Source organism: Fusarium pseudograminearum, chromosome 3 (assembly GCF_000303195.2).
Source record: "Fusarium pseudograminearum CS3096 chromosome 3, whole genome shotgun sequence".
Classification (NCBI taxonomy): domain Eukaryota; kingdom Fungi; phylum Ascomycota; class Sordariomycetes; order Hypocreales; family Nectriaceae; genus Fusarium; species Fusarium pseudograminearum.
In genome coordinates, this window is record NC_031953.1 from 3,069,029 (window position 1) to 3,094,242 (window position 25,214).

At 47.1% G+C, this 25,214-nt stretch overlaps 12 protein-coding genes across 12 annotated transcripts, besides 3 other annotated features; 4 read left to right on the forward strand and 8 right to left on the reverse strand.

Annotated features, from left to right (window-relative positions):
* Positions 1 to 144: 144 nt before the first annotated feature.
* Positions 145 to 2,272, reverse strand: FPSE_06274 (uncharacterized protein; the record flags this gene model as incomplete). The annotated part of the gene is made up of 6 exons (XM_009259392.1): positions 145 to 809; positions 856 to 1,142; positions 1,187 to 1,417; positions 1,463 to 1,972; positions 2,022 to 2,090; positions 2,136 to 2,272. 6 exons carry the CDS (start codon positions 2,270 to 2,272, stop codon positions 145 to 147), a joined length of 1,899 nt encoding a protein of 632 aa, XP_009257667.1.
* Positions 2,273 to 3,244: 972 nt separating this feature from the next.
* FPSE_06275 (uncharacterized protein) lies at positions 3,245 to 3,779 on the reverse strand (the record flags this gene model as incomplete). Its single annotated transcript, XM_009259393.1, has 2 exons — positions 3,245 to 3,425; positions 3,478 to 3,779. The coding sequence occupies 2 exons, from the start codon at positions 3,777 to 3,779 to the stop codon at positions 3,245 to 3,247; spliced, it is 483 nt and encodes a 160-aa protein (XP_009257668.1).
* Positions 3,489 to 3,587: a repeat region.
* A 1,759-nt stretch (positions 3,780 to 5,538) lies between the features above and the next one.
* FPSE_06276 (uncharacterized protein) lies at positions 5,539 to 6,285 on the forward strand (the record flags this gene model as incomplete). The annotated part of the gene is made up of 3 exons (XM_009259394.1): positions 5,539 to 5,634; positions 5,700 to 6,083; positions 6,130 to 6,285. 3 exons carry the CDS (start codon positions 5,539 to 5,541, stop codon positions 6,283 to 6,285), a joined length of 636 nt encoding a protein of 211 aa, XP_009257669.1.
* Positions 6,286 to 6,463: 178 nt separating this feature from the next.
* Positions 6,464 to 6,513: a microsatellite.
* A 662-nt stretch (positions 6,514 to 7,175) lies between these two features.
* On the reverse strand, positions 7,176 to 7,548 carry FPSE_06277 (uncharacterized protein; the record flags this gene model as incomplete). Its single annotated transcript, XM_009259395.1, has 2 exons — positions 7,176 to 7,263; positions 7,310 to 7,548. The coding sequence occupies 2 exons, from the start codon at positions 7,546 to 7,548 to the stop codon at positions 7,176 to 7,178; spliced, it is 327 nt and encodes a 108-aa protein (XP_009257670.1).
* A 1,866-nt stretch (positions 7,549 to 9,414) lies between these two features.
* Positions 9,415 to 9,443: a microsatellite.
* A 1,389-nt stretch (positions 9,444 to 10,832) lies between these two features.
* On the forward strand, positions 10,833 to 12,269 carry FPSE_06278 (uncharacterized protein; the record flags this gene model as incomplete). Its single annotated transcript, XM_009259396.1, has 4 exons — positions 10,833 to 11,273; positions 11,320 to 11,563; positions 11,681 to 11,900; positions 11,951 to 12,269. 4 exons carry the CDS (start codon positions 10,833 to 10,835, stop codon positions 12,267 to 12,269), a joined length of 1,224 nt encoding a protein of 407 aa, XP_009257671.1.
* An 804-nt stretch (positions 12,270 to 13,073) lies between these two features.
* On the reverse strand, positions 13,074 to 13,364 carry FPSE_06279 (uncharacterized protein; the record flags this gene model as incomplete). The annotated part of the gene is made up of 1 exon (XM_009259397.1): positions 13,074 to 13,364. One exon carries the CDS (start codon positions 13,362 to 13,364, stop codon positions 13,074 to 13,076), a length of 291 nt encoding a protein of 96 aa, XP_009257672.1.
* Positions 13,365 to 14,950: 1,586 nt separating this feature from the next.
* FPSE_06280 (uncharacterized protein) lies at positions 14,951 to 16,473 on the forward strand (the record flags this gene model as incomplete). Its single annotated transcript, XM_009259398.1, has 3 exons — positions 14,951 to 15,446; positions 15,494 to 15,956; positions 16,002 to 16,473. The coding sequence occupies 3 exons, from the start codon at positions 14,951 to 14,953 to the stop codon at positions 16,471 to 16,473; spliced, it is 1,431 nt and encodes a 476-aa protein (XP_009257673.1).
* A 382-nt stretch (positions 16,474 to 16,855) lies between these two features.
* On the reverse strand, positions 16,856 to 18,055 carry FPSE_06281 (uncharacterized protein; the record flags this gene model as incomplete). The annotated part of the gene is made up of 1 exon (XM_009259399.1): positions 16,856 to 18,055. One exon carries the CDS (start codon positions 18,053 to 18,055, stop codon positions 16,856 to 16,858), a length of 1,200 nt encoding a protein of 399 aa, XP_009257674.1.
* A 591-nt stretch (positions 18,056 to 18,646) lies between these two features.
* FPSE_06282 (uncharacterized protein) lies at positions 18,647 to 19,000 on the forward strand (the record flags this gene model as incomplete). Its single annotated transcript, XM_009259400.1, has 1 exon — positions 18,647 to 19,000. One exon carries the CDS (start codon positions 18,647 to 18,649, stop codon positions 18,998 to 19,000), a length of 354 nt encoding a protein of 117 aa, XP_009257675.1.
* A 215-nt stretch (positions 19,001 to 19,215) lies between these two features.
* On the reverse strand, positions 19,216 to 21,218 carry FPSE_06283 (uncharacterized protein; the record flags this gene model as incomplete). Its single annotated transcript, XM_009259401.1, has 2 exons — positions 19,216 to 21,048; positions 21,102 to 21,218. The coding sequence occupies 2 exons, from the start codon at positions 21,216 to 21,218 to the stop codon at positions 19,216 to 19,218; spliced, it is 1,950 nt and encodes a 649-aa protein (XP_009257676.1).
* Positions 21,219 to 21,735: 517 nt separating this feature from the next.
* Positions 21,736 to 23,260, reverse strand: FPSE_06284 (uncharacterized protein; the record flags this gene model as incomplete). Its single annotated transcript, XM_009259402.1, has 3 exons — positions 21,736 to 22,452; positions 22,502 to 23,075; positions 23,124 to 23,260. The coding sequence occupies 3 exons, from the start codon at positions 23,258 to 23,260 to the stop codon at positions 21,736 to 21,738; spliced, it is 1,428 nt and encodes a 475-aa protein (XP_009257677.1).
* A 634-nt stretch (positions 23,261 to 23,894) lies between these two features.
* FPSE_06285 (uncharacterized protein) lies at positions 23,895 to 24,551 on the reverse strand (the record flags this gene model as incomplete). Its single annotated transcript, XM_009259403.1, has 1 exon — positions 23,895 to 24,551. The coding sequence occupies one exon, from the start codon at positions 24,549 to 24,551 to the stop codon at positions 23,895 to 23,897; it is 657 nt and encodes a 218-aa protein (XP_009257678.1).
* Between the last annotated feature and the right edge of the window lie 663 nt (positions 24,552 to 25,214).

Below are 25,214 nucleotides of genomic sequence, written 5' to 3' on the forward strand. Positions count from 1 at the left end.
GAAATAAAGATCAATTATTCCAGACGGTAGCATATATTCCAGCCATTAAGGGTATATGAGCAAGGTAAAGAATGATACTATCCAGTGCTTCCGTTCAATCTATTGTACAAACACCACCACCTGTGTCTCATTATGCCCATAAAACTAATGAACAGTTGCTGTAACCGAATTTAGAGACCTTTCCAAAGACTCTACATCATACCCAGCCATCAGATCCGCCCAAAACTCGTCATCAAACTGGAAATCTGCCGCCCAATTCGGGTTGCTCTGCAGTACAGTCGATGGCTCAAGAGCAGCTTGCGCTTGTTCAATCTCGCGTTGCTCATCTTGGGGAATCTTGGACAGATACCACTGCCGGATCCATCTGACCTTGAAACTCGACTTGAGAAACACGCTGCTCCCATCCTCCATCACTCTTCGGCGTCGGTTGAGTCGTGCTGCTTCTTCGTCTGCTTGTGCGAACTGGTCGCTTAGTTTTTGGAGTACGTTTTGGAATTGTAAACGTAGACGCGCAGCCTTGACGTCCCAGTCGGAAGAGGTCTCTGCAAAGATGAGGCGGGATGCTGTTACGGTTACAAAGGCGAGAACACAGGTTACTGTGCAGGGGAGAATGGAGTATATCGAGGCTGGCACGGTTGTTTGGTACTCTAGTGCGCTGCGGACGGCTTCGAGACACTTCCAAATATATTCGGCGCGTATGAAGGGTTCGTTGAGTGGTGCGTCGGTTGTTAAAAAGCCGGCTGGTTTCATGGTGAGGACAGGCTCGTAGAGACGAACAATGAGAGAATCGTAGTGAGCTTTGAAGCCAGCTAGTTTCTGTCAGCGACTGTGTTTCTGAGAAATTCATGTACTAACGTGTTTGTTTCACAGCGTCTGATTGCGCTTCAAAGTACTTGTCTATTTCGCGATGGACATTATCGAGAGCCATGGCTGTCACGGCGTTGAAAGTCGTTGGTGTAGGATCCAAAAGATCAATAGCTGGTACAATACTAAAGCCACGGTCGGCCATGTGCTGCATGCGAACCAGCGAAACGAGGTATGCATCTGATTCGAACTCGTTGCTCGCGACAAGACTGTCGCAGCACTGCGAAAGGTGAGTGCTCCAGTTTACAAGCGTGCTCTTGCGGAAATTCGAACTGAGTCTGCGCCTCGTTAGCCAAGTCCAAGTGTTGGGAGAGAAACCTACAAGTTTGTAATGTGGTAGACGCCCAGCACAGCACGTTTGTCGGCCGATGTCTGGTAGACTTTTCCCTTCAAGCAAGCCCTTCCCATTGTAGTCCACGCATCTCCGAGTAAAGTCTTTGGTCCGCCTAGAAACGAACCGGCAAACTTGTCCAGTCGTAGATCGATGACCAGCCCGATGGCCATCTGGACGATATTCGTAACTTGAAGCTCTCCGTAGAAGTGAAAGTCGTTCCTATTTAATCAGCATATGTACTAACCCCCTTTGCGGCAGACTTACCATCCAAGGTATATTAGAATAGCCTGTAGGATATCCACAGACTTTTCTTGCCTCACGATAACGTGCTCGGCCAGATACTTTCGGAACCACGCCTTGAACTCCATCTGCACCTTGTCTTCCAACGGTGATACAACCGCCAGGATGGTCCAGAATAGCAGGCTCGACTCTATGTACAGTTCTTGCGATGTCATAGCACCTGACAAAGCCACAAAGGGAAAATGCGGCACGTAGTCCCTTGTGTAGAGGGCCAGCCGCTCCGATGCTTGTTGGTGCGAGATGCGAAAGCCTGGGAAGAGTTCGACACTGGGGGTGAGGTTTGGAGGGATATCGGGTCCATGTGGGATCACGTCCAAGGATACCGGGCTTACTGAGAGCGACGACATTGATCGAGGCTGTGGTTGAGTTTGTTCCTTGGGACTTTCGGGGGTTAGAGGGGAGAGGTTTTGGCGCTGGTTCGCCGCGAGGAGAGAGACGATGCCGTCAATCTTTTTCTCCAACTGCGCGACTCTTCTACCAAGTTTGTTAGTATTATTTCGAGAGGAGGAGTATTCGTGCGTACGTTGACTTGCCTCGCTTCCTTCGTTGTGTGACTTCTGGTACTTGACAGTCGAGCTTCATCCGTAAACATCTACCAACATGAGCATTTATCACTACTTATTTAGGAACAACATACCTCGAACATGACTTTTCCGGTCGCCCAGAACCAGAATTAGGCCACTGACACTTCATCTTGAGTTTTGCGCAGTTCATACACGCCCTTGTCTTGTGCTGGTCCTGCGACCGAACATGGGCATCGGAGCATTCATCCATGACGAACAATGCAACAGGGTCAAAGACTGAAAGAGAAAGAAAAGTGTAAAAGCGAAAATGATAACACGCGATCAATTAATTAATTGAATCTGCTTTGCTCTGCTCTGCGCGGCGGTAGAGAGGAGATAACGACCGGTAAGCCCGGACATCGGACGTCTTTATAATGTCCGGTCCTGCTGAGAATTCAGTGTCCAAGCCTCGATGGATCGGCTTTGGGGCGGATTACGGGAGTCTTTTTATCCTCCGGTCCCCGATTCAAGGGATGGTCTGAGATGTCTTGTAGCGCTTACACCCACAGACACCAATAGAAAGTGTCATCTGCACATTCAATTGAGCTCATGGAATTTATTTCGGATATTCAAGAGGTAGATCTATCCTAATCTGATAATATTGATGCAATTTGACTGTACGAGACCATAAAATGCAGTAAAGTACAAGACCCAATACAGGTACTGGAATCACTTTCTGCCAACAATCACTTCATTCTGTTATCTCACATCCCATGTTCTTCTCCAGCAAACAGTATCTGGTGCTTGTAAGATCGGACAGACCTTGGGCCGCGTTTAGCAGCCTTGACCAACATGAAACCCGAAATCCGACATACAACCAAGTAGCAATGCTTACAATGCCCTCTCCTGGCCGAACATGTACCATCATTAAGCCGTCGAAAGGTATTAGGCAAGAGGAGGACAACTGGATCTGCAGCTGTTAGCTAGGACAATCATGGCTGGGACATTCATACAATAATCACATTTTGGGGGATTGTGTAGGGGACAATACGTGTTTCATTGTCAACTAAAATCTAGTACACTGTCAGTTTAGACAAAGGAAAGTAAAAGGAGTGTCTTACCGTAATCCGGTCGTAAAGAGCGTGTTGCGCTATCCTTTTCAGCGCATGTTTGTTTCGACATAGGAAATACTGCATAGCTCGGTGAGCTGCAACGGTGTCGTGGCTAGAGAATCTTGATAACATCAAGTTCGAATAGACATTCCCATGATGCCTCTGGTCCACCACTTTTCTTGCCCAGGGAACTCCGACTCCCCTGATGGTGGTATTTTGAAGGCATCGGGGCGGAGACCACTCAACACGGCCCTGTCATCGACAAGAGTCTCGTCAACTTCAGGTACAGTATCGAGCGGCGTGTCGCACACACTGCAAGATGGTTAGCTTGTCAGGACTTGCAATGTAGAAGAGGGGGACTTACTTCTTGGCAGGCTCCTCCTCCTCCTTCTTCTCTACCTCGGTCTTTTCTTCGACCTTGGTCTCATCCTCGTCCTTGATGTTTTCCTCATCCTTGACGTCTTCCTCATCATCAAGATTTATGCCCATAAACGGAGCAACCTCAGCTTGGAGACGCAGAGTCTCGCGGCGCAGTTGGCGTTTCTGTCGACGGGTGAGGACAGTTTCTTCGCTGCGATCCAGGGATTCGTTACCGAAGTTGCCCATGGAGGCTTGGCTTTGGCGACGGCTAGCACCGTTGGTGGATTTTTCCTCCTTGGAAGACATTTTGTCTTTTTGAAGAAGAGTGGTGGTTTCTTGTTCTTGATAGATTTTCGTTGATGTGTAGGTGGGAGGTTCTTGCTGTGTTTCAGATGATGTTAGATGTCGATAGAAGGTTGTGGTGATGGAAAGAGATGAAATTTAGTCTGGGATTTTTGGTGTAATTTATATCTCTTCTGAACAAGTAGCACCAGAAACAGGTGCACTTGTTCACATGGAAATGCACCGCGTTCGTAATCATTTGACGCGTCCCGGCGTTTGTCTTGCCTGCAGTGAACTACAGATAGCGGGTTTCGGCATCACCGACGGGCACCCGGATAGCAACGACATGCAGGACAGGTGGTTATTCGACAGTCACAAGGGCTTGTATATCAGAATGTGGCAATAATTCTTTTATTTTTACAATCATGTTCAACTATTGAATAACTGAAAGCAAGGAAGTATAGAACATGCTGAACCTGAAAGACGAGATAATGATACGAAGTAGAGACACCTTGCGTAGTATCGCATCGAATAGGCAGTATTCAAGTACAATGCATTGTTCCAATTAGTAAGGGTCTGGTGTTAGGGACTAGTCGTTGTTCTTCGTCGAGGTGTCTTGTTCGAGCAAGATATCACCACAACGTCCTTTCGTCCAGTCAATCACAGACACACTGTGTTGTTTATGATAATTTACTCTTTTGTATGTTTCATCTACTTTGATGCATGGTAATTTGAGCCATCTACCACAACATTCCTGCTGCCAGGCCCCGGATGTAGGTAGCTAGAATTTTGATCGGTGAACGGTTGCCATCATGATATAAGTGATAGCTAGCAAATATTGTCGAACTTGGCTTTCCTCTGAGCATAGAAGTCTTTAGCAATGTTAAAGAGCTTGAGAGGTGACTTGAGGTCAGAGCATAAACCGATGGATATTCTGGTCAGAGTCAATAAGGACTGGGCTACCATCCACCTCCTATATTTTCCAACGACCAGTTCTACATCCCATGCAAAGGGTCCAGCGGTACGGCAACAAATAAGGACTCCATTCCCATCTCTACTTTCATCCGAGTTACCAGCGTAATTGGTTTAGTGATAAAATTCTATGTTGCCAATCAGAATCGGGAGATTACGCATCAAATCTGTCTCTCAAAGCGAATCAATTATTTTGCATCAATATCTTTTTGTTTTGGTCGTGAAGTTTTTGTGTTGTTCTTATGAGTATGGTTGAACAGAGCACGCGAGTGCTTGATTAACTAACTCTGTGAAAGGCACGACTTGTCCTCAGCTCCTTCCCCTGTGGTCTTTGTTCTGATTTTCATACTCAAACTACAACAGACATATCTTATTTACTTACACTGCTGCTACATCTGATATAGTCTGATATCGTGAGATTATTTGGAAGGCAAGAATATCATCTTGTCTGTTGAGAAAAACCCAGAACAGCTTCAATGTTTCGATTGGGATAAGAAATTATATGTGTATGACACGAGTGTCCAAGTGTCAAAATCAAAACCAAATAGTCAACACGCAGAGTACCGAGCGTTATTTAGCTTTTGATCAACGACTAGCAATGTCTCGTATTGATTTATATCAAGGTGAAAAGGGGTTACACTGAGCGGATCTTACTTATCCCGAGCGCACGTGAGATGAAGCTCTCCACCTCCAAGATTCTCACTCATCTCAAAGACGCGACATCTCGAGATAATCAATTGAGCCGCAAGCAAAGTTATCGCTCTGTGCCATTGTATACCATTACTCTATCTCTAATTCACTTGCGATCAAGATGCCTTCTCCAATTGTTGCCGCTACGGTCCAGGCGGCGGGCCTGTCGACAGCTTCTAATATCATGGCCCAGATGATTGAGGCCCGCCAGGCGAATGTGAGTATCATTCAATTACTGATTGGAGAGTCTCGTAAATGTACTAATTACTAACTGGCCTCCAGCGCCCAATGTCCCTAGACATAATCCAGCTCCTCCGCTTTGTTGTACTCACTTTAATGACTGCTCCTCCCAACTATCACTGGCAAGCCTTTCTGGAGCGCAAGTTCCCGGCTTATCCTGTCAGTAAAAGGCCTAACCTCGACCGTCTGAATGACCTCGAGATGCAGCCTAGCCAAGACGCACCCGAGCTCAAGGAGGGCTACGAGGAACGTTTGACACAGATCAACAAGGATAGAGAGCCCGAGTTCAGCACGCGTAACACCCTGACCAAGTGGTTTGTTGATTGTATCACTGCGGGTGCCATCATGAACACGGTCGCGTTTCTGGTAATCATGGGTCTGCTCAAGGGACAAGGCGGTTCTCAAATCTGGAGCAACATCAAGACGGTTCGTTAGATATTCATTGTCTGATATTCATACTGACAAATCACAGGAAACGGTTCCTATCATCATTGCTGGGTACAAAATCTGGCCAATTGCATCCATCATCAGCTTCACTTTTATTCCGGTTCACCGACGCATTGTATTTCTGAGCTTTATTGGTCTTTTATGGGGTATCTACATGAGTCTAGTGGCTGCTAGGGTTTAAAGGGTGACATGTACATTCTAGTTTGAAAATGGAATATCATGTACAACACGAAAGCTCAGACCTCTAGAGAACTTATCGACTGGGCATCAATATCTGAATGATTCATGTTACCTGTCACAATGTGGGGGTCACTTGGTCGGATCAGTCCATGAGCATATTTTGAGACAGTTGATGCCATAGGGCAGGGCAGGGCAGGGCAGGGCTGGGCTGGACCGGGCTGGACAGAGCTGAGGCGTCGTTGCGTCGGGTTGTGCCCAAAGGCCGCATATCAGGCTGCATGACCCGACCCTGCAGCGGGTGCCCAGCTGCCCCTGATAACTGTATCTTGGCATTGCAGTATCCTCCGAGATCAGAAATGATATAAATTGAGGCCAGAGGCATGTATCACTTTGCGGAAGTAGAGGATTTTGTTGGTGGCACGGCATTTATCACAAGAAGTTGAACAAGTGTCGCACAGGTGAGGATTTGTTGGTTGGCTTGGCTTGGCCTCGTGCAAGTACCACGTACTGGTAATCTCCCTGCGCATGAGATGGCATGATCTGGTATGTTTGTCGAGTCAAGTAAGCTGCAAGCACGACTCAGCCACAGAACGGATTGATCACTGTTGTGTCATTTCGGCGTGTCCAAGCTTGAAATTGGCTCGGCGTATGCACACGTTCGGAAGCCGAGCTTCGGAGGTGAGCAATGAGACAATGCAAGGAAAGGAACGTGCAGTCAATAAGAGTCACACCATGTAAGAATGAACAGAGGTTGAAATTCGTAAAGTGAGATATGAATGAATATTCCTTCAATAACGCCTAATAGCCCAAACACCTCTAATACCTAAACCTCCGACCCAAGACCCAAGACCCACGATGCAAGATTTCGATGTCAATAAAATGCGTCTGATTTTATGATGAGTTTTGGTTGTATTTGGTGTCTTTTTGCCAAACCTGGTGAACATCTTGAGAGAACTGCGCTGTCAAGTCACGGATTTTGCTTTGATTTGTTAGTATGAGTAGTGTATTCACCTGTAACAACATACCAAAGTTTGGATAAATCCACATCCATAGAGACAACGGTAGAGAGGTCGGATAAATGGTTGATAATCATGGCTTGTTCGTGAGCGTCTTCGACAGCCTGTTGGACCTGGCGGCTTTCGACGAGAGCGTCTGTCATTTTTGCCCAATTTTGAGCGGCCTGCATGAGATATTCGCCAATATCGCTGACGATGTTTTGTGTTTGCTCAGAAGAGGTTGTTGAGGAAGAGTTTTGCTTTGCCATTGTTGTTGCCGTGACTTGTGTTGATGATTGTGCGTCGTACTGGGGTTGTGTCACAGTTGTGTTTGGAGTCGTCATTGATATCCAAATGTGATAGAGTCAAGAGTGTCCTGTCCGTAATGGGATGAAAGAGGAAAAGGATTACTAATAATCTTGGATGGTGGTATGCGGTCGAGAAGAGTATAGCATGAGCAAGGCACGAAAGAAAATGTAAAACAAACGGGTAGGAAGCAATTATTAGTAGTTTACTGGGGGGTCTCCCCCTAATACCTACCTGTCAGACACAGACACTGCATGGAATGATGATCGGGGGGTGTGAGAAAAAGGGCGAAACGAAACACCCGGTCATTTTCATTTTGTCACGTCTGAGCGGTGGAGACTCCAAAGAGGAAAAGGAAGCAGAATAAGAAAAGGAAGGAAAAATACAGGGAGAAAAGAGAAAACAAGGCCAGCGGCCAAGCCAAGCCGACAGCCAACAGCCAACAGAATGAATGCTAATATCAACTGTTTAGAGTTGCAATTCTGGTCTAGTTTAGCGTATAAAAAAAGATGGAGACTTTAAGATCTAAAGACAGAAAGACAAAAAAGAAAAGAGAGGAGGAAAGGACGCAAACAGACACCTGTACAGAGTTGTATGGTCTGGTTGTGCTGCTTAGGGTGTATATCGACAGACAGATACCGCAATCATAACTGACAAGACCCAGACTTCTAGAAGGTTACGACTGCATATGCTCGTGAGATTACCAACACATGTTGTCTCTTTTCTCTTCTCTCCAATATTCCCCGTGGAAATAATGTGGCGATTTCGATCCATTACGATTGCGCCAGTCCAGGACAGGTACTAGAGCTGCAACCCCTGCCTGTCTCTGGGAGCAGGAAAGGCCGGATAGCAACCCGGTAAGTGAGAAAGAATGGATCCCCTAAAATTCAGGGAGTTATGGGGAATAGAACGGGATAATTTGGGGGTTGAGGCATTTTGGTCTGGATGCCAAGATGGGTTGAATCTTGATGGGGTTACTACAGAGTAAATACACAAAGATATCGTCTGAATGCGCCTACCTACATACCTAGATACCTACATACCTTAGTATCTAGAGGTAGATACACAGTAGAGTAGAGTGTATCCATCTGTATCTAGGTACATAGGCTATAGCATCTGTCCGTACCTGACATAATACAGACATTCGGACCTTTTGCCCCTGTTTCCCCGCGATAACAAAACTAAACAAGGGTCTCGGCCATCGTCAACCAAAAAGCCTCAAAATTCTGCAGAGCAAAAAAACAACTTGATCAATCTCGTTCTATTCGGCAGTTGTGCATATCGCCAAGATGTCACGAATCCCATCTACCGACAGATGCATCCAAAAAAGAAGCTTCTTTTTGTCTGTTGTCTCTTTTCCCAACCCCCAATTTTGGCTTGTCAACATGAATTCATTGGTGATCGGCATACACGACAGTCGGCAACTGAGTCGGAAGTTTTCTTTTTTTCATGCTGTGTCATTTCATGTCGCACATTCAGCGGTGAAGAGAGAAAAGCAAATAGTAGTGACAAAAGCAAAGAGAGAGAGAGATAACAACAGCCAAAAAAGACCTTCTATTCTCCTTTAGGTGGAACATGGCCTAAAGATTGACGGGACAGGACAGTGTGGTCTAGGTCTAGGTCCACGTCCAGGCCACAGGCGGGCGCTAATGCACCCGAAACAGTGGTTCACCATCTCCGCTAAAATGCACTAAAACTCCAATAAGAGCCTCTAAAATGGGAAACACGACAAATTGAGGCTACTGTCACTCGAGATCGGTTACGTGTGACGATATAATTACGGAAAAGCAATATTCATGCAGATTCTTAGTTTAGATTTTACACGAAAGGGAAAGGAAAGGGAAGGGAAGGGAAGGGACCCTTGTTTTTGTGTTCAGTCGGTGTTTGTCATGAATACCACTCGACTCTCTTCCTGTGTTTCAACCTATTTTGATACCATCCCTTCATACCTGTCTGTCCTACACTTTCATCAGGCCACTTCCCAAACAAACATCGTATAATACTTTAAGTGGTGGCATGCAGCACAGACCGTGTTCCACCCCGGTGAGCTTTGCTTTCCGTGGGCGGCTCGTGATGCAAACATCCATGCAGGCCATGTTTTGACAAAGATGAGACGACATGATATGTGACGTATGTGACGTTACGTCAGATATGGACTCTTTTCGCTTTGACAGGAGCTTTACAGATGCGAATAGATAATACCTGCTGACTCGCGAATGCCACGTTGATGGAATCCAAGTTTCTGGGCTGGGTGGATGTGGTTTAAACTCAATACTATTGTCCCAGACTAGATCCACTAACGAGACAACAACTCTAGACGATATCTACATACCCTGGACGGCATTGTCTTGGGAGAAGTGGGATGCAGAGTGTCAACAAGGTCAGCTGTCTGTCTCGGTACCGGTTAAAAGTAAGATGCAGAGTGTCAAACGGGTTGTCCTCGCATACATACCTATGTACAGTTGTTTATCGTCTTAACAAACAAGAGGCAAACTTGGCATTCTCTCTTCTCTCTTCCACCAAGCGAAAAGGATCTTCGCTCAACGACGTGCAGTAACAAGTCTGGATCTTGAACCTTGAATACTACCCAGGCACACTTAACCGAATCCTGCAAATACCAAAAGAGTAAAACTTGCGAATCCCACATAATGATAGTCCCCATCAGCCCATTCATCGTCACGTCCATTGCTGAATTCGCTCTATAATTTCCCAACTCTTCACAAACTCTATCATCCCTGGTGTGTGTCAAATCGGCCGCTAATGCACCCTGCAGGCAGAACCCGAAGATCGTCAACGCAGGGTTATCATGCCGCTTTTTCTCGGTCAAACTATCTTTTAGACAGATCCATCCTTTTGCCTCGGCATTTCACGGTGGTCTCACTCTAGTAATCAATCTACCTAAGGTACCTACCTACCCAAGTCATGTGGTCTAGTCAATCACCCGGATGAGTGCTTAAAAGGCAATGTACAAAAGAGAAAACAACCAAGCTTTGTTGTCTCTTTACTAACCAGCCTAGTTGTCAAGTGTAAACTCTGATTGTTTGGTGTGGCGGAGAGATGAGGAAACTACGTTAATGCTTGGCTAGATAATCAAAGACACAAACGTGAACCTCTTGTTTAGTCTGGTTGCAAATCACAACTAGACTGTCGATGATAGTAGGTACTCTCACAACTATAAATTTCAACACCACTTCCACCGTAGACCTGTAAACCCAGCACATCCTTCTTTCAAAGACAGCGTCTCACAATGAGTAAACCATCAGTTCTCATCATCGGCGGAGGTGTCTTTGGAACCTCGACAGCCTACCATCTCGCTCAACGTGGCTACATCAACGTCACCGTAGTAGACCGCTTCGCAGCCCCATCAAGAGACTCTGCGGGCACAGACTTGAACAAGGTCATCCGTGCCGACTACCCCAACCCACACTATGCAAAGCTCGGCCTTGAAACTCTCGGCGTCTGGAAAGATCCAACGTCACTTTTCAAAGGTCTGTACCGAGAGACTGGTTGGATCATGGGTGGTCACCCCGAGACGAACCAATGGCTTGAGAATGCAAAAATATTAGCCGACAAGAACGGCAGAGAGGGAGTTGAGTACCTCTCCAAAGACGAGATAAAAGCTATGTGGCCCGCTTTGACAGGGGAGTTTCCGGGATGGACGAATCTACACAGTCCTCAGGCTGGCTGGGTAAGAATTTCAGAGCCATGCAAGGCCGCTACTGACTAATTATCAGGTCCCCTCGGGCCAAGCTCTCCTCCGCATGGCCAAAGCTGCCGAAGCCATGGGTGTCAGGTACATCACCGGTGCTTCGGGTCAGATCAAGACGCTTGTGTACGATAACAAGACTTGCAAGGGCGCCATCGCTGCCAACGGCCAGTATCACTCGGCCGACAAGATCATCGTTTCAGCCGGTGCAAGTCTCCCAGCTCTCATCAAAGGTGCCAGAACCGACGTCAGAGCAGAGACTTCAGTCATTTGTGTGATCAAGCTTGCACCTGATGAGATTGAAAAGTACAAGGACATTCCAATCATTGATGATTTCGAACAGGGCAAGTAGATACTGTCTGCTGCGAGGCATTAAACTAACGGAACAGGCATCATATTTCCTCCCGACGAGGATGGTCTTATCAAGCTGTGCAGTGTAAGACTTGTTACCAACTACGAGGACCATGAACATGCTGGTGCTTCTGTCCTACACTCTATCGGCGACTACCCATTTGATGGATGTCCCCGGGAGCTGGAAGTGGAGATTAGAGAGTTTGTGAAAGACATGATTCCAGAACTCGCAGATCGACCCTTTGTCCACACACGAATGTGCTGGTAAGTTCTCCATTTACTTTATCCCGCAAACCTAATTATGTCAGGGATGGCATGGCCACAGATCTCAACTTCCGAATCTGTCCGTATCCCGGCACAGAGAATCTGATCATCGCCACGGCCGGTTCGAACCACGGGTTCAAGTTCCTCCCCATCATTGGAAAATACGTAGCCGACTTGCTGGAAGACAAACTCGACCCCGGACTCCAAGATCTCTGGAGGTGGAAGTTCGGAGAGAAACCCGCTGGCTTTCAGGATCCTCATCCATACCCCCGAAGGGACTTGTCCGAGCTGACGGGTTGGAAGGGAAGAAACGCTCCAGCTGGTGGAAAGTTGCCTTGGACGTGGAGCCGCAGTCGCATCTGATGTTTTTTTCCGTCTCGAATAGATGTACACCCCCTGGTAGAAACAGAAACTAGTTAGTCTAGTTAGTCTAGTTTACTCATATCTCAACTGGCAAAATCGATCTACATGTTGTCTCTCTGATGGAGTTATGCACGTACTTAACCGCAAGGAGTCTAGATAAGGCCGAACAAGGAATACATCATCACATGATGATTCGCACTAGGAATGCCTGCATTTGACTCCATTTCAGGTCAATCTAAGAATCTGCACTAAACACGCGAGTGGGTATGAAAGCTGGCGTACGGTCCAAAAATAACGGCCTAGACTGGAAGTCAAATGCTGACTGATCAATTTCGTCTCGTTTTGAAAAGGAATTCGGCACTTTTAGCGTTGTTGTCTCTGTTTTCTCTTTTCTTTTTGTAAGTGTGGCAATGGATGCTCCACAGATGACACGACAGCTTGACAGCAGAACGACTAGAGAGGAGACTTTGATGACTGAAAGCTACGCCGACGCTGATATTAGTTTGAATACTGTGTTGGGTATAGTTGATGTACTGAATGCATGATTCAAGGGGTTACAGACGGTTCACGATGATGTAGTCACTTCCAAGTGGGATGATGGAGTGAAGTTTATATTGCATTTGATAGGTCTGTTTGCTCTGCAATAATCACTGCCATTCCATGTTGGTTGAATCACACACAAGTCCAACACCGTAACAATCCTGATCTATTTTCAGAGTAACATTGACATAAACTTGACTCCCATCTACCCCCTCAAGTCCGTATCATCCCCACAAATTTCAGTCAAAATAATACAAAAGCCCCCTAGGTAACCTTGGCCTTTTCCTTGCTCTCCTTCTCCTTCTCCGCAGTACCAGCTGTAGAGTTGTCATCTTCGTCGACGATCTCGAAATTGTCAGGATCAGGAAGCACATCAAAGGGGGATGGGGAAATACCATAGTGTTGACACGGAGCAGGCCGATTTTGGACTTCTTGTCCAGGGGGAGCTCGAGCGTTGTCGACTTGATAACGTTGGGTCTTGGTAGGCTTGCGACTACTGAAGCAGCTGCAGGTGAGGACCTTGGCAAGGGCGAAAAGACGACGAAAGTCTGGCATGATTGCGGTTTTGGTGAGTGGATGTGTGTGTAGTTTGATAATCAGGGTGAGTGCTCTGTAGGTGCTGTCAAGGTTGAATATTCTTTGTTTACATGAGTAAAAGAGAGAATTGTGATGTATTTGTTTCCAGAGAGAAGGCCTTGTTATTTATATCCAAGTCACTTTTTGTCGTCGGCTGTGCACTCTTGTTCAGTACTATGGTTTTGTAGTCTTGAACAGTTGATATGTGTCAGCGAAATGCTAGGTAGAGACAAACAGTACTCGAGTTTAGTCTTGCTAGTAATCATGTTCACCCTTTCTCTTTCGCTTCCAGCATAATCACAGTCCATGATGTCGCACCGTCTGTTTTGCAGATGAGAAGCAAACAAATTGTAATGTTACCAACGGGACTTCAAAGGGTAGTAAACGGTCGTCACCAACAACGGTTATTCAAGTGACAGCCGCCTAGCTAAATATATCAAATTGCTTAGAAATTAGCCATCGGGAACGGTCTGCGTTGATTCACCCGTTTGAGGCTTTGTTTTTACTACAGTTACATCCTCGGTTTGACAAGCACAACAACCCCATCAGGCATCACTGAGCGACAAGGCAGATGGCTGTGAAATAGCGAAGAAGTAATAAGATTCTTGCTAGATATTTATAGAAAATGCCCAACCTGTTTATTTTGCAAGATCACTATATAACGTTTGCCTGATGAACGAGAACTGCAGTACTTGAAAACCAACCATATTGACTTTATAATGTTGAAGAGTACATCACTACGCAGTAGCGAGTACTTTAATAAAATTATACACGAGTCTAAACTGCCATAAAGACTTGGAACCTACTTGTAGCTAAGCAGAGTAACAGAGCGTACCTATTGGAGCCGTAGTGCAAGATTGTAGCCCATCTCTGACAACAGTACAAAATGAATCCGATGTGACCTCTTTCCTTTGGGTTGTACTACAAGGCTACAGCCTAATGATGAAATAAACGATTCATACTGGATCAATTTAATGGATACCATTATGTTACAATAGCCTCTACTTGTAATGGACAGCCAGGATGATATTCCTTTCGGTTCAGCAGTCCACATTGATAGCATGAAACACCCTAACCTGATCACCAGATTAAAGAACATGTGAATAAATCTTAGTAACAGGCTGATCCATTAACATCGTACGATCATCTATATCCAGAAACAGCAACAATTCCATGAGTCTCGATCAAGTAAACAAACAACCAACCTCACGATAAAAGTCCGCAAAGTATTTCCCTATCCGTAGCACATGCAGCGTCTACTCTATCTGTTTATCACTGCCGTGCATACACGTATCTCCATCTATCTATGCGTCACGCTCCCCGCCGCTGATCCCGATAAGCCATCTCTCAAGACTACTGTACCCCGCGTCAAACTATCCTCAAACAGGGCATGTTAACCTTGCATTCCTCAAAGTATAACTGGATTCGGGCTTGATAAGCTGTTTATCTTGTGATTCACTACAGTGTCTCTGATTGCACAATGATGGGTGTTTGTTGGTCATAAGAAAAGACGGCTGCTGAATGACTGTAACTCATCGAGATACCATCTATTCATGATTCTCAATATGCTTGCCATCAAAGAGTTTCTTCATTCCAAGAATGTCCAGTCTACTCTCGTCTTGTCATTCTGCGCTGCAGCTTGTGCTTGTCTAGGTCTTTTAGTTCATACCCTCGTCAAGCGAAAGAATCTCAATCGATACATCCGCGTGTCATCGCCTTCGCCGGAACCTGTAAAGAAGACTGCGTCTGCCGATTATATAAATGTCTATCCTCCATCTCAGCGTCACGTGCTCCCTCAGATCTCCCCAGAGTTCTCGTCAAACAATGTAGATCTTTCCACGACTAGACTTCTCACGCTTGACCAAGATTATCGCTATGCGAACCCTGCAGCATACAACTTTACGGGATTCAGCATCGACGAGATCAAGAGGCTGGGCGCTTTCCCCGATTACGCAAAGTTGTCTGGTGTTCCTCTGCCAGCTCCGCTGAAGAACTTTGATCTCGATGCTGCGTTGCCGAGACCCTATCGTCCGTTTCGATGGGCATACCATCAGACTATGTGTAAGCCTTCTCTTGCTTTGTAGCGACGAAATGGCTAACACTCCAAGCTTTAAAAAAGATGGATCCTGATTTCTGGATTGAGATAGAGAACACATACCACGCTCGTATCGTCCAGCGTCAGAGCCTCTACGCAAAACACGGCAGTGACGTCCTTCAAGCCCTTCCTGGATCTGAACTTGCTTGCAAAGAACTCATGGAGATGGTGATCCAGTTCATCTGCACCCGATATCCCCAGGCCTTTGAACTTCACGGTAGAGTGTTCGTCAACCACCTTCTGGGAGTCAAGCAGGACCTCAACCACATTGAGCCTCTACTCTTTCTTCTCAACCATGTCCCAGAGGACTTTGCTCTTACTCTTAGAGATCCTGCGACAGGGCGCTACTGTTTTAGAGCAGGTGTGATTTGTTCATCGGTAGGATGGAAGTTGAGTGAGAAGATCGGATTGGGATTACCTGAGATACATGCCCCCGTGCCTGATTACAAGGAGAAGATGGAGTTTAGCATGGACAGGTATGTCTGAATGCCTTTATATATGTACAAACACTGACATACTAGGTTCTTTACGAAAATGCCCACCGACAGTCCTATCCAGCGTGGATCCTGGGGTCTAGAAGTCGGTCAGCCACTCTTCATCCCGTCCGAAGACCCAGAATTCCGAACCCGCGAGAGCCAAAACCCATCCCTGACAGAGTCAGATGTCCATTTGCGAGTTGACTGGCAAACACTTCGTCGTCTTCCTCTCTCAGGTGCTATCGTGTTCAACTTTAAAGCCCTCTTTACGCCTATCTCTGAGTTTAGGGACGAGCCATATGTCCCATCATTGGTCCTCAAGGTGCTCAATGAGGGAAAGGAGAATATTCTTAAGTACAAAGGAACGTGGCATGTTGAACATGTTGCTAAGCCGACGTTGAGGAGATATGAGAGGGAACAAATTGACAAGGGCTTGATTCCTGTGGATTGGCAAACGACTACTTTGGATGAGAACCCCTTCTTTCCTGGGTGGGAGGGAAAGTGGAATATGAGTTGATGGATGGAAATTAGGAGTAATTTATGTAGCGACGTATTGTTTAATTGCTATTAGATGACTCTTTAATTTGACCATGGTGATGACTTCATTTGCTACAGTCGGTCATTGAGAGAGGCCCCTAGTTTAGTCGCCCTGTGTTAAAGCGCATTCGTCTTTGTAGTCGAGATCTAACGAGACTAAACTGTCATCTTCTCAGAGCACTGCAAATACTCATTGATGAAACCAGGCTCATGTCAGCAGCAGTTTCACAGATGATTGCACCCTGGTAGTAGCAGTCAACAAACATTTCCATATACACAGCGACAATGACATTGGAGGAATAACAGTTGAGAAACTCTCAAGTTTTCATGTAATCATAACTGGTATCTAAGTAATGCACGCTCTACCAAGGATATTTCCTAACCTCTTGCTCCTTGTCAACTTGCAGCCCCCTCGCCACCTGCTTCTCATGCTCCTTGTCAAGATATTCAAGCAAAACCTCACCATACTTTTGCCTTCCCTTGTAATTCGCAACCTTGTCATCCCAACTCCTCACAGCACTCGCCAATCTACCAGGCACGTAATCCTCCTTGGCAATATCCGTCACAGGGTGGAAATACGTTCGGATCGTAAACGCCACAGCACCCGTCTTGGGGAGGCGACGCAGAGACTGTCGCTCGGAGCGGAACATGTGGTGCTCTATCGCCCTATTCTTCTCAGCCGTGCTCCAGCTCACTGACGGCGAGTCTTCGCTGCCGATGCTCCAGCTCCACGCGAGGTCTTCGTCGACTTGCACAAAGTAATTATTGCGGTTGTAGACTGTTTCGGGACGGAGACGCTTGAAAAACTTGCACATGCCTGTCTCGAGCTTCTCCTTGAAGTGAGGAACGTCGCCTGATGTGTGGATTTCCGAGAGGGACATGCCGTATTTGTCAGACATGCGCCAGAAGCCAGCTAGTAGAATTGCTCCTGCAAGAAGATAATATTGGCCGTCGGGACGCTCAATCATGATGGCAAGATCATCTTGGACGAGACGCGCACAGATAGCCATGGGATCTTCAGCCAGGGGTCTCTCCACAATATTGAATTCCTCGCCAGACCACTTGTTCTTGATTCCAACAGAGGTTCTCTCGAATAGGCTTGGGTATCTCGCAGGAAGATAGTCCGCCATCTCCTCTAGAAGCTCAATAGCAGCAGGATAGGCATCAGGATGGGTGTCAACACATTTGGTCCCTCTCTCTGCGATTCTCTTGGCCTTGTCGGCGTGATACTTGGGAAAGTGGTTATCCAGCTCAATCCATTCCTCTACAGGACATGTGCGCAGACCCATGGTGGCCTGGTAGGTGGGACCATGACGGAAAGCCCTGTAGGGAAGAGGCTTGGTGTCGTCAATGGACCAGTTGGGGTAAGGTCCCGGGACAGGTGTTTTGTAGTCGCTTGGTGTGTAGTTTGCTGACACTGGGGGTAACTTGCTCTTTGATCTGAAGCTGCGACGGCTTTGGATAGTGTCATGGACTTTGTAGACAAAGAGACCAAGGCCAGTTATTATGCTGAGGAGTACAACTACCTCATGGTAACCAAGGGAAGATAATGAGAGTTCCATGGTGGTCAAGAGCCAGGGAGAATTGGTGATAATTGGATAATGCCAACAGTGATGGTTTCACGGTGTAAGCCACGATAGATATAGAAACATTATCAACTCTCCCCACAAGCACTCCACAAACACTCTCCAAATTCTACTACTCGCGCAAACCAAGTATATCGCCAGTTACGTACATATCTTGCGTATCGTATCAATCAAACATCATCATGTGGCCGGTAATCGCTGCTTCAAGTGGTCAAGCGACTCGGTCTACCCCGTCCTGCGAGTCGGTCGAGTGGGCCTCTCCTCTTGCGGGCATCTTTTCCCCAATAGGCAAAAGTTGACTATCGCCAGGGAGATCTCGTTATCACCCCGCAGATGCTGCCGGAAACATTGTTCTAAAGAGGGAATGAGGGCGTTGACAATGCTGATTAGAATATATTGCTTACTGAGATGGCTTAGACAGAAGACGTGAGGAATGAAGATAGAGGAGAGGGGGGATTAGTCTATAAACTGTATATGAAGCGTCCAATTCCTCTGTGTTAGCTGTATCAACAAACACTTTTACATCACTCTTATACCATACTCAAAACCACAATACAAATAACCAAAATGGCTGCCTTTAAGCACTTTGCCCAAGCTCAATCCAAATTCGAGATCCCCCATCTGTCTGGCGGAAACACCTTTATTGGAGACATCCACTCCACCCCCGATGACGCCGCCAAACCCATCACAAGCGGCCTCTTTCGCGTCAACAAGGGCGAGCCCTTGACCTACACATACAAGTACGACGAGACCAAGATCATTCTAGAGGGCAACTTTGTCCTTGAGGACTCTACGGGACAAAAGGTCGAGGCCAAGGCGGGAGACATCTTCTTTATCCCCAACGGAGCCACCATCACCTTTTCGTCTCCTGATACGGGGCTGGCTTTTTACTCGGGGGCAAGGAAGTTTAACGATCTATGAGGGGTGGAATAAATAGAGAATAAGAGGACTGAATAGAATGCTTTCATAAAGCTAATATATATTCTCAAGACAATTTGCTTAGGGTTAGAACTTGCTGTCCAAGTTCTGTTCAGGTCATGATAGCTCCAAACTCCAAACATAGTCAACCCAGATATAAAACCTAAATAAAGTCATCTCATAATTATCCCATAAAGTAAACTACATCATAAAACCATCTATCCAAACATTGACCTCAAATTCTTATCTTCCATAACATCAACCCAATGCACTGCAGCCACACCAGGCGGTTCATCATCATAAGCTTCCCAGATAGCCTTGATAAGCTCCTTGGCCATGACCACCGGCTTCGGCGGCAAGCTGCTCTCCAGCATGTTTAACCGACCCATGATAAAGTGCCGCGCGTTGCTGATATCGAGAGACATGCGCGATATAAGGTTGGTAGGTGGGGGCGCAAAGGGGTCATTGGCGAAATTCGACGAGGCAAAGTCTGCTTCTGACGGAAACGTCGATATATCCAGCATCGTGGTCGCATCGTAGCGAAGACCCGTGCTGGCGGTAATGTACAGCAACGGCTGAATAACCCGAGTGCCGGAATTAGGCGGAATGAGTTCTAGGACCCTAACCAGGCGAAGACTCAATGGGATAATCCACTCCTCCCAGGGAATATGGCGACTGTTCAAATGCACTGAATTGCTCGGCAGTCGCAGGGCCACAAGATCAGGGAATGTCTGGTAGAGATGGAGCAGCGCGGCAAGTTTGTACGCCTCTGCAACCTGTGCAAGATGAAGCGACGGTGTCCGGTAATCGCCCGTGTCCGTAGTGGAAAGACTGCTCTGAAACTCGAGACCCAGTAACTTCTCTTCCAGTCGCTGCGCTTCCTGTATCTCTTCCAAGGCTCGCTGGAAATCTCGGCCTGTTTCTTTGGGTAATTTGAGGTTCCGGCGGAAACTTCGGCAGAGACGTATCGATTGCCCAAAAAGCTGTGACGAGAGGGGAGAAATTCCTGTCCACGGGTGAGGAGAATCGTCCATGTATCGCTCAGCGAGTTGCATCGCGCTGTCAGTTTGGGTTGTCTCTGTGTCGTCTTGGTCCACGACCGCAAGGAGCATCTCGCAATACGTCAGACTTCTGTTAAAGAAGGATAAAAGTTCCAGGTCTTTAGCTGAGAGTGTTCCAACTCGGCGGTTCAGACGGTCCAGAATTTCTGTTGCTGATTGAAAGAACGGTAGACCCAATTGCCTCGCATCGACCCAACACATTGTCGTTCCCACGCAGAATAGCGAGAACAGAACACCCGCAGGCAGGCTATCCGTACATGGATTCCGTAGGATATCTTGCGCCTCTGAAAGTACCGATGTCGTCGCTGCTTGCAAGAAGTACACTGCCGATTGCTTCATATGGGGTAACCGCGTAGATAGGAAGCCGGCCGACATGCTCTGTAGCGAACTAAACACGGACTGAGAACTCGTACACAGCTCAAGCGCCAGTTTTCGGTTGAGATTAAAGTCCGAGTCAAAACCTGACCATAACGTGCAGACCTGCTCGAACCAGTTGCTGATGAGTAGGGATGAAGTGTCGGTGATGAGCCCAACTGTAAGTGGCGTTGCTTGGTAGTATTGCGGTTCGAGAGGGGGACTGAGGGCTCGGGATGTCATTCCGACGGTGGATATTGTCATATCGCAATTCTCTGAAATTGAATCCGATCGCGTCAAGAGGTCTGTATCGGAATTTGAACAGGGACTCGTCGTCCAAGTGTTGTCGTCCAGAATCGAGGCAGTGTCTTGGACAGGTAATTCTTCAACTTGGAAGTACTGGTCAAGCTCGCTAGTATCCATGACCGTAGAAGAAGTTGCTGTTGGTAAAGTCTCGGGCTGAACTTCAGATCCTCTGCGTGACGATGATGTCGGTGATGTAGATGTGGTGAAGTCAACTTCTATCTCGCCTGGTTGGTGTTTAAAGGACCACTTGAACTCTTTCCAATAACCACCACACTTGACGCCTTTGCGTACACATCTTAGACATTCCGGTCTTGTTTCGTCGCATTTTGTCTATTCAAGACAAGTCAGTCTTGCTGATAACTCTGGGATTCGGGTTAGCATACGTGTTTGGCCTTGCAAGTAGTGCAGCCGGATCGCGATCGTGGGTTCAATCCATTCTTTGGCTTGGATACAGATGCGCGTCTACAAGTGTTCTTGGCAGTTGATGTTTTGGTAGACATTTCTGATGCCGTGAAAATAAGCAGCATATGATAGTTTGACGAAAGAGTAATGGATGGAGATCAAGACCTATGGGTGCCAGCTATAAAAGAGGCCCTGGTCAGTGGGACAAGATAAAAACGCGGGGAAATGCATCACTATCAGCCACTAATAATTAGTGCGGTCGCCTAACAGAAGACGTAGGTAACCAGCCAGCTGATAAGGAGCTGGACCAATCCGCCCGACGGTAAAGATGGGCTTCGGCAGCCGAGTTCCATTGATGATGATGACCGTTTGGCAGTTTATCAACGTTGAATTGTGGTTCTTATCTGCTGGAAACAAGGCTCTCCACTAATTGTTTCTATACCCTGGACCCTTTCCGTGTTAGCCGTCGGTGCACGTCAAATGCCGCCTCATAGTATATCGACCTATAGTCCTGAGTGTACTTTCGAGTTACACCAAGGCAAACTGGGCGTTAATCTGACCTCTATCTTCTATCCTCTATCTATCATTTATCTATATCCAATTCGCAATTCTGTCCTACAACCTCGCCTTCACACCCACTTCCTCTCTCGCTATCGCATTCCACCTCCTCCACAAACCCTTCCTCAACTCAGTGCCCTCGATAAAATTCCTGAACCATTCTCTCCTGAATTTAGGCAATTTTCGTCCAACGCCTGGCTCTCCTTCGCCAGCCAATTCCCTAACCGTATCAAAGTAATCCTCAAAGTCCGGAAACACGACAGAGAACTTTGGTCCGTCGCCTCGCTCCTCAATCCTGTCGTCCTCCCACTTTTGCATCTCCTCTACCGACGGAACTGTTCCGCGCCCTGCAAGGATACGCGCTGCATAGACAGCCTGCCACTCAAAGATTTTGAACGTGAGACCTGCTCCAACCGCACCGACAAAGAGAAGCGTAGGGTCTTTTTGATAGACGACGTGCTGGTACAGATTCGGTACGCGGTTGTTGCGCACAGGAAGACTAGGCAAAAAGGGCAGTGTCCAGCTGTAGCCTGTGCCAAAGACGATGTGGTCTACATCCGGAATGCTGGTGCCGTCGATGAGATGCACGGTTCGGCCCGTGACTTTTGCGATAGAAGGGTGCTGCCTTATGTTGGGATGATCGAATGCCGTGTCGCCAAAGAAGACATTTGATGTGTGCCCGATGGTGATACAATGAACGGGCGCTTTTGCCGTGCTGACGAGATCAACCGCGATATCTGCTGCCGAAACAGAGGCGCCTACCACAACAACTGTCTATCATCACGTCAGTACTGTCCATTGGCAACCCATCATGGCAACCCACCTTGTCGTGAAACGAATCCCTCCCACGAAAGTGCTTGCTGTGAACCACACTCCCAGGCCTCGTCTTTTCAAACTGCTCCAGCCCTTCAATGGCAGGGACATAAGGCACCCAATAGTGGCCACTGGCAACCACAACAGCATCAAATGTCTCCGTCCACCAATAATCCTGCTTCTTCCCACCCTTCCTCAGTACAACCTTCCACTCATCCCCTTCCTTCTCGACATGTTCCACAGTTGTGTTGTATGAGAGAAGATCCTCGTAGTGGTTACGCTCCAGGATGCCAGCGACGTAATCGCGCATGACTTTCCAGTGTCTGAAGGGTGTTGAAGGGCCATGCATGCTGATTGATCTGTCACTACGTATGGCTGGGATGGGTTCTTGGGTGTACTCCATAGTCGATGTGTCGACATTGGTTTCCAGATATGGATAGATTGATGACTCTTCATGACGAGGCTGTGTAGACTTTGGCAGAATAGCTGGTAGTTGTTTAGGGATTGGTAACTGCGCATCTGCTGTGCGGTTTGCCAGCTTTTCCAAGTTGGAGATTGTTGGAGGTTGTGTTGTGTCGCCGATCCTTTCGTCTTTAGTAGTTGACCGCCACTATGGGTTTCACAAGACATACCAACATCCTCCAGGCCCTTCGCGCCGTTCAAAAACGCGGATGATATCAAATGTGTTTTCTCGAGCGAGAGCATCAACGGCGATGGCACCCGCTGGTCCGGCGCCGATGACAGCCACGCGCTTCACCGGGACCCCCATTGTATCAGTTTGAGAGTATCAAGTCACGAACGAGTGTGATTGAAGAAAAGAAAGTAACCCGAGTTCAGTTAGAAATAGTGAAAGAGGCAAATGTAAAAAGAAACAATCGCTGTCTGTCTTGTCCTGGTCCAAGGGTTTTAGTGGCCGGTAATTCTCCACTTGAGGACGACACCTTCTAAAGTCGAACCAGACCCTTGGATTAGGCCTCAGATGAGGTTTATCACGCCATCGCTGCAAGCTGAATTGTGCATCTCCGGTGTCGATGAGTTGATTTGTTGTATTTATGTTTACTCGTTTAATAGTTTGATGGTTTGAGATTATTGATTGCTGTGTCTCAATATGGCTCACTGGTCGCATAGACATCTAGAACTTCTCTGTTGCACAATAGTAAATCCCATGAACGAAAAACGAGCAAAATTAAGCAATGGTATTGAACAGAAACAAACTGTAAAATCAAGAAATGGTATTGAACAGAACTGCAAAAGCAAATGCGAACATCGCCATATCTTGGACATGGAAGATGAACCCAACACCAGACAATCGACGATCTAAATGCACAAAACCAACGCCGTCGCAGAATATATATGATATCATGAACCCTCCCAACTTTTGTAGCCATTACTCATTCATCTCCTCAAACCAAAGCTCCATACCCCCGAAACGAAGCTCGCGACGAAGGTGGAACAGACTGCTCGTGTCGATATGTTTCGGGGCCGCATTGCTCCAACTCCCTCAGCCACGCATTCATTCTTGCTTTCTTGTCATCGCCCAGACTGCCATGCTCATGCGCCATCCAATCATCCTCGCTGAAACTCCAGAGCGTCAAGTGCTCAAAGATGGCCATTACAGCCGAGATGACGATGACGGCGATCGGATTACCCCAGTCGTCGGACCACGCAGCGTAGAAAATAAGCACAAAAGCGTCGAGCGCATCGCTAAAGAGATTTGTAGCAAGAGCGCGGGTAACTTCGCGACGAGCAGAGTGGTCGACAGAGGCGTTGGCCGTGTCGCTGGTGTATAAAAGACCAGCCAGCAAAATGTCGCGGATGCCAATCATGCTGGCGAGCATGTAGGCTGAGCCATCCGGGGAGATGTCGAGGGCCCAGAGGCCGAAGCGAGGGTATGCTATTAGCGAGACGCCGCGGACGAAGCGAGCGAGAGAAAATGTCGCGATGGCAAAGCGCTGGACATGGTTTGCGGCGGGGGCTGGTGGCGGTTGTTGCTCGTATGGCGATGCGATGGCTGTAGGGGTGGAGATGGGGAGTAGAGGAGAGTTTGAGTCTAGAGGCATTGCCCTTTGTATCTGCACGACGTCTTTGTATAGATAGGTAGGATAGAGGTAGTTGTAGGCGATGATGACGACGGAGAGTTTTTATCAACCAAGACGATGATGTAGTGAAAACAGAGTGAAGAAAAGATGGGGATGGTTACAACAATATCAAGGACAGCTATTCTCTATTAAAAACCCTAGCACAAGGAAAAGAAAGAGAAAATCCAAGGTACAGACAGTAGCTCACGCGTTTCCCCACAGATAAAAGAGCCTGCAGTACAAGTTGAGGGTGTCATGACCCCCAAGCAGAAAAACACCTCCACTGAAACATGCCCCTCCATTACACCTGCAGCAAGCAACCCTTTGCGATCTCGATGCAACCACAGGCGCTAACAGAGCGAACAGAGCTAACAGTGGCTAACATTTGGGGGAACATAAGCTCCGAGTCGGTCAAGATGATGATCATGAAGCCGTGTTGAAGTGGTTGCGAAAATCATGGTGATCATTAGGGGTTCTTCCGTGGCGACAACAATCGATACTCTGCTGTATTTTACACAGCATGATAATAAATCAGCTGTTACTGAAGTATGGAACGATTCATCAACTGCAGTAAATGAACTGGTGGAGATAACATCCTCCCACTATCAATATCATCCCACCGGCTGCACCATACTGCACCATACT